The sequence below is a fragment of the Gigantopelta aegis genome, chromosome 2, assembly GCF_016097555.1.
Source record: "Gigantopelta aegis isolate Gae_Host chromosome 2, Gae_host_genome, whole genome shotgun sequence".
NCBI lineage: Eukaryota > Metazoa > Mollusca > Gastropoda > Neomphalida > Peltospiridae > Gigantopelta > Gigantopelta aegis.
In genome coordinates this window covers 16,873,006-16,879,495 of record NC_054700.1, presented here as the reverse complement: position 1 = coordinate 16,879,495, position 6,490 = coordinate 16,873,006, and the positions used below count along the sequence as shown (strand labels likewise).

Below are 6,490 nucleotides of genomic sequence, written 5' to 3'. Positions count from 1 at the left end.
GTTTTTGAACACACACAAAATAAAGAAAGAAAAGAAACCAAGAGCCATTGAAAAACGGTGCCATTGTAAAACTGATCAATGAATGTAAAAATAACGTGTATAAGATTCGATCCTGTGAACGAAGGACATCAGGCGAGCTAAATATCACCCCAATATATCAAAAGGAGTATATCATGTCTGTCTATACGTCCACACATAATGGATATCAAATTTTTATTACAAAATGGATCCCATTTTATTACAAAATGGATCCCATTTTATTACAAAATGGGCACCTAGTTTTATTAAAAAAGGTAGGGGAACCTGAAATATTAATATTAATATCAACTATTAGACCGAACATACGTTTTGACCACAGACATCCTATAAAGAACGTTCAGGTCTGTTTATCAACACACCGAAACACATTCCATAGTTTGCACATACATCACGCAGTTGCCCCGTACGCGTGCGTGGGATGTCATTCTCGATTTTGACAATTTCCAGGAAGGTCCATTAATCACTGCGGAATATTATTTCTGTCAATCTTTTTCATTCTGTTCATCATACAGTTGTTATTGTTTTGTTTTAGTAATTTTTATTGTTTGAATTTGCGATTTACTGATTAAAAAAACGTCAACGTTCAAATTTCACTTCTGACCCCAATCGTCCTTCAAGATCTTTGGTGGTCATAAAAACTACTGTAATACTGAGCTACCAGTTGTAATGTTTGCCCAATTAATTCACTATTATCATATAATTATTCCCCACAGCTAATATACCTTACAATTTTGGCAATTGTAAATTCTTATTAGAGTTCCCCTACTTTTTTTGAAGAGTATATATTAAAACAACGTCATTTAATTATAATAATAAAAATAGACAAGTTCATCTATGATATTACTCCCCGTCAGTGGGCCCATTGGGTTATTTCTCGTTCCAGCCAGTGCACCACGAATTGTACATCAAAGGCACCGATATGTACTACCCGGTCTGTGGGATGGTGCATATAAAAGATCCCTTGCTGCTAATCGAAAAGTGTAGCCCACATGGGCGTCGATCGGTGGGGGACAGGGGGGACGCGTCCCCCTCACTTTTTGACGCCGGGGGACAATCTATATAAATGTCCCACCCCCACACCTTTTCGTTTAGCACACACACACACACACACACACACACACACCACCACCACCACCACCACCACCACCACCACCACTTTTAAAGCCGGATCGACGCCTATGGTAGCCCAACAAATGGCGACAGCGGGTTTCCACTCTTAATATCTTAGTGGTCTGACCCCATATAACCGTAAATAAAACGTGTTGAGTGTGTCGTTAAATAAAAACCTACACAAAACTATGGTATTTCACCTTTAATTGCTATTATTAGAAAATAAAACCGTTCATTACAAAATAATGATATGCATGCTCTAAGTTTCGGATTATATATCACTACATACATAGAGCAATAATAAACATGACAAATAGGTCTACACGAGTTTTATAAATATGTTCAAAATAATTAACGTGTAATACATTACAGGTTGAGAAATTGTGAAAGAGGCTTTAAAAGACCAACACGTAGAAATGTTATAATAATTATTTAAAGGTACAAATTGCACTGATACAGTCTTGGTACACGCATTATTATTATTATACTACATAACGAAGAGGCGTTATTTTTAAAGCTGCAATCTCTTCTAAGCATATTATAACATCGTTAACTTTTATTAACGTAAAATACAAACTCGATTGCAACTTTAAAACATTTCATCAAAAAACATGTCGCCTTTTTCTTTTCTTTCTTTCTTTTTTGTTAGTTTATTTGTTTGTTTGTTTTGTTTGTTCTGGGTAGGGTTTTTTTGGTTTTGTTTGTTGTTTTTTGTTGCTATTGTTGTTGGTGGTGTGTTGGTTTGAGTATTTTTATGTGTGGGTACCTAGTGTGGATGCAAGGGTGTAATAACAATATTTAAAAATATCATTTTTTAGTTTTAAAATGTCTTTCCTTGATGGCATCGTCTATTACAGTACCCTTATTCTTCTTGTACTGACATCCCACTTATTACAGGCGAGGTATGAACCAGATTTTAAATAGTTAAATAATAATTTAAAAAATATTTAAAACTGTTGAAATTGCAGCTTTAAATGGTGGCGGGGAAAAGGACTAGGGACAGTCTTCCATCTACAACGTCGGCTCCAACCACCCTGATTAAAAGTCAAGATCAGCCGGCTTTGTATCGATGGAACATATATAAGGCAGTTTTTTGTTACAGTCGTACTGTGCTATCAGAAATCCATCTTCTTCAGGGCCGAGGATGGCACACTTGTCATTGGAATTGGGGGTCCGCTCCGACAACATGTCACGATGTACAGGTTTATTGTTGAACCAGTAAAATCCCTCTTTCTGAGGTATGTATTTTGCTCCGACATAAAATCCTTCTTTCAAGTCACTGAGTTCTGAAAAGGAAAAAGTAGCAGAAGAAGATACTTTATTTTACTGCAGTGGCCTTTGTCCAATGTAATTGTATATACGTAATATATACTAATCTTGCAAGGAACGGTAGAAAAAAGAACGCAGAAAGGTAGCGTTCGTGTAAAGACATCTCAGTTCAGGAAGGAAGGAAATGTTTTATTTAACGACGCACTAAACACATTTTTTTATTTACGGTTATATTGCGTCATACATATGGTTAAGGACCACACAGATATTGAGAGAGGAAACCCGCTGTCGCCACTTCATGGGCTACTCTTTTCGATTAGCAGCAAGGGATTTTTTATATGCACCATTCCATGGACAGGATAGCACATACCACGGCCTTTGGTGTACCAGTCGTGGTGCACTGGCTGGAACGAGAAATAGACCAGTGGGCCCACTGATGGGGATCGATCCCAAACCGAGCGCGCATCAAGCGAGCGCTTTACCACTGGGCTACGTATTAGTTCACAGATTCGTACTTAAAATATTAGGTGTGACGTAAATAAAAAAAAAAACATCCATTGAGATGGATGACGAGAAGAAGATGACGTAGGAGGAGGAGATATGGGGGGGGGGGGGGATTAGGAGGAGAAAACGACAGAGGAGTAGTGAAATGAAAAGAGGGGGATGGGTCCACGAAGTAGGAGGAGAGGAAATGAATGAGAGGAGAAAAAAACAAAACAAGGAGGCGACAAGGATACGTTGTTGATGATGATAAAGAAGAAGATGATAAAGAAGACAACATGGTTTCTGTCAGAGGGTAAAACGGCTATGGCGCTATTCCCAAAATATTTAGCAGATTTTAATTTTTAAGTTCACCTTTTGACAAAATTAATTACTCTTATCATTACTGTATGATTTTCATAACACTAACCCTAAAGTTAACCCATTTTCTTTCCATACCCCTGACTGTGGTTGCATTCAATTCCATAGCGTCAACGCAAAAATGTATTTCTCTCAGAAACACTGGACAAGGATGATGAACTGAAGAGAAGAAGAGAAGGATGAGGGGAAGGAAGGGAATGTTTTATTTAACGACGCACTCAACACATTTTATTTACAGTTATATGGCGTCAGACATATGGTTAAGGACCATACAGATATATAGAAAGGAAAAAAGGAGGAGAAGGGGAATAGAGGAAGAAGAACAGGATGAGGACGGAATAGAGAAAGAAAAAGAAAAGGACAAGGCGTGGAATAAAAAAAAAGAGAAGGAAGAGAAGGGGAATAGAGGAAGAAGAAGAAAAGGATGAGGACGGAATAAAAAAAGAAAAAGAAAAGGATGAGGAGGGGCATAGTAAAAGAAAGAAGAGAAGGAAGAGAAGGGGAATAGAAGAAGAAGAGAAGAATAAGTAGGGAATAAAGGAAGAAGGAGAGAAGGATGAGGAAGGGAATACAAAAAAGAGAGGGCTGAGGAGGGGAATAGAAAAGGAAGAAGGGAAGGATAATAAGGGAAATAGAGGAAGCAGAAGAAGAGTATGAAGAGGGGAATAGAAGAAGAGAAGGATGAGGAGGGTAATAGAAATAGAAGGGAAGGATGATAAGGGCAATAGAGGAAGAAAAAGAGGAGGATAAGGATGGAATTGAGGAAGAAGAAGAGACGGGTGAGGAGGGGAATAGAAGAAGAGAAGGATGAGGGGAGAAGTAGAAAAAACCAAGAGAAGGATGAAGAGGGGAATAGAAATAGAAGGGAAGGATGAGGAGGGGAATAGAAGAAGATAATAACTAAGAGGGGAATAGAGGAAGAAGAAAATAAGGATGAGAATAGAGAAGGATGATGAGGGAACAGAGGAAGAAGAGAAGGACGAGGAGGGGAATAAAGCAAAAAAGGGGGAAGGATGAAGAGGGGAATATAAGATAGCCTTTGATATATTGATCAGGAGAGAGAGAGAGAGAGAGAGAGAGAGAGAGAGGGGGGGGGGGGGGGGGGGGGTGCCGTTCTTCAGCCGATTGTCAGTTCCGATGACTATGCCAATGTACCTTTGTTTCCTTTAATGTCCATCTGTACGATCTTCCATTTCTGTAAGGTGTCTAACACTGCCAGTTTGCCCCCGTTTAAAATGCAGATAAACCGGGCTATGCCACCCATGTTAGGATGGAAGTACACATACTTCACAGCAAACGACTCCGATTCGTGGTACCTGAAGCCTTCTCGAAAATCACCGATCTTCTTTTCTAAAATTTAAAAGGTGGTCTTTAAATTGCGAACCATAATAATGTAACAGAAATATATGCATGTACAATATGATATCACGGCTGATCCCGCATAACTTATTATCGAGGAATGACAACCAGAGACCTGCTTTACGAAGCGATCTTAGCGTTAAGATTACACTATAGCTTACCAAATGACGCCATTTAGCAAAATGACGTCATTTTGTGGCTACTTTATTTAGCTATTTATCAATGAAATTTTGCATTCCTAAGTCACACATCTATCAATGACGTTTACATCAACGATAGTATAAACATATTCAAGGCTAAACTAAATTATTAAAATATTTATTTTGTTAAATTATGCATCTAACATTAATTATAAGAATTGACAGGAAGTATTTTCCCCCGATTTAAAAATATGTGCAAAGTTGTACTGTGTGACACCGTTGCTCACGTGATCGGAGGTCGTGATCGGAGGCCATGACCTCTCAAAAGACGTATTCCACAATGTGAAGAGACGATAAATATCACATGGGTATCTCTTCCACTGCGGTGTAATAAATTATATGTGTGTACAGTAATACTACAGGTATTTGTCAGCGCCATTAAACACTATCTACCGGCCTCGGTGGCGTCGTGGTAGCCCATCGGTCTACAAGGTACTGGGTTCGGATCCCAGTCGAGGCATGATACCGACTCCAAACCCTGAGTGAGTGCTCCACTTGCCCCGACCAGTGATTCATAACTGGTTCAACAAAGGCCATGGTTTGTGCTATCCTGCCTGTGGGATGGTGTATATAAAAGATCCCTTGCTGCTAATCGGAAGAGTAGCCCATGTAGTGGCGACAGCGGGTTTCCTCTCAAAATCTGTGTGGTCCTTAACCATATGTCTGACGCCATATAACCGTAAATAAAATGTGTTGAGTGCGTCGTTAAATAAAACATTTCTTTCTTTTTCTTTAAACACTATCTCTAAAACATGAAATGTTTCCATACTTTCGGTGATGCCGAAGGTTCGGTATCCATGGCCAGCTCGTTTCTGCAATGCGTCAATGAAATCCCGCAAGAACAGGAATGGCGACAGGAAACACTTTTCCTTCTGGTCGCTGTGGGAGTATGTCGCGCAAGTAACGTCATTAATGCAGTGAATTGCGCAATCTTCCGTCGAGAAAGCTTTTATGTGATTGGAGGGGAATATGTAATCGTTCCAGTTACGCAGCCGAAAGCTGTAGAACTTCCTGGATTCGACTCCTTGCAACAGCAGTAGGATGCACGTAATACGGAGCGCCATTAAAATATCTTGTGTGTGGTAGATCATCTTTTGTAAAAAAAAAAAAAAAAAAAAACAAGCACAAAAATAAAACATTATATATGTCAATATATCATTACTCTAGTTATTAACTTCCTTGGTGTGGCGGGACGTAGCTCAGTGGTAAAGCGCTCTATCCTCGTCGGATAGCCCATTGCACCACGACTGGTATATCAAAGGCCGTGGAATGTGCTATCCTGTCTGTGGAATTGTGAATATAGAAGATCCCTTGCTACTAATAAAAACATGTAGAGAGTTTCTCCCTAAGAGTATATTTCACAATACCAAATGTTTGACACCCAATAGCTGATGATTAATAAATCAAAATTAACTTTAGGTTCCCTGGTAATACGGATTTATTATGTGGACTATCACCATAACATTACTCTAGTTATTAAGTTCCTTGGTAATATCGATCTGGTATGTAGACTATCACTATAACATTGGTAATATCGATATATAGACTATCAATATAACATTACTCTAGTTATCAAGTTCCTTGGTAATATCGATCTACAGAATATCAATATAACATTACTCTAGTTATCAAGTTCCTTGGTAATATGGATC

General features: G+C 38.8%; 1 protein-coding gene across 1 annotated transcript; it reads right to left on the bottom strand.

Moving 5' to 3' along the window:
• Positions 1-747: 747 nt before the first annotated feature.
• On the bottom strand, positions 748-6,259 carry LOC121377115. The gene is made up of 3 exons (XM_041505003.1): positions 5,608-6,259; positions 4,435-4,629; positions 748-2,435 (listed from the first exon to the last, which is right to left on the bottom strand). The coding sequence occupies exons 1-3, from the start codon at positions 5,975-5,977 to the stop codon at positions 2,188-2,190; spliced, it is 813 nt and encodes a 270-aa protein (XP_041360937.1). The 5' UTR covers positions 5,978-6,259; the 3' UTR covers positions 748-2,187.
• Between the last annotated feature and the right edge of the window lie 231 nt (positions 6,260-6,490).

Excerpts from the sequence above, each read along its gene's own strand:
- LOC121377115 (XM_041505003.1), bottom strand. The coding sequence starts at position 5,977 with ATGTTTTATTTTTGTGCTTGTTTTTTTTTTTTTTTTTTTTTACAAAAG. Across the intron at positions 4,630-5,607 it reads AACCTTCGGCATCACCGAAA|AAAAGAAGATCGGTGATTTT; the intron begins GTATGGAAACAT and ends TTTAAATTTTAG. Across the intron at positions 2,436-4,434 it reads GGACATTAAAGGAAACAAAG|AACTCAGTGACTTGAAAGAA; the intron begins GTACATTGGCAT and ends TTTCCTTTTCAG.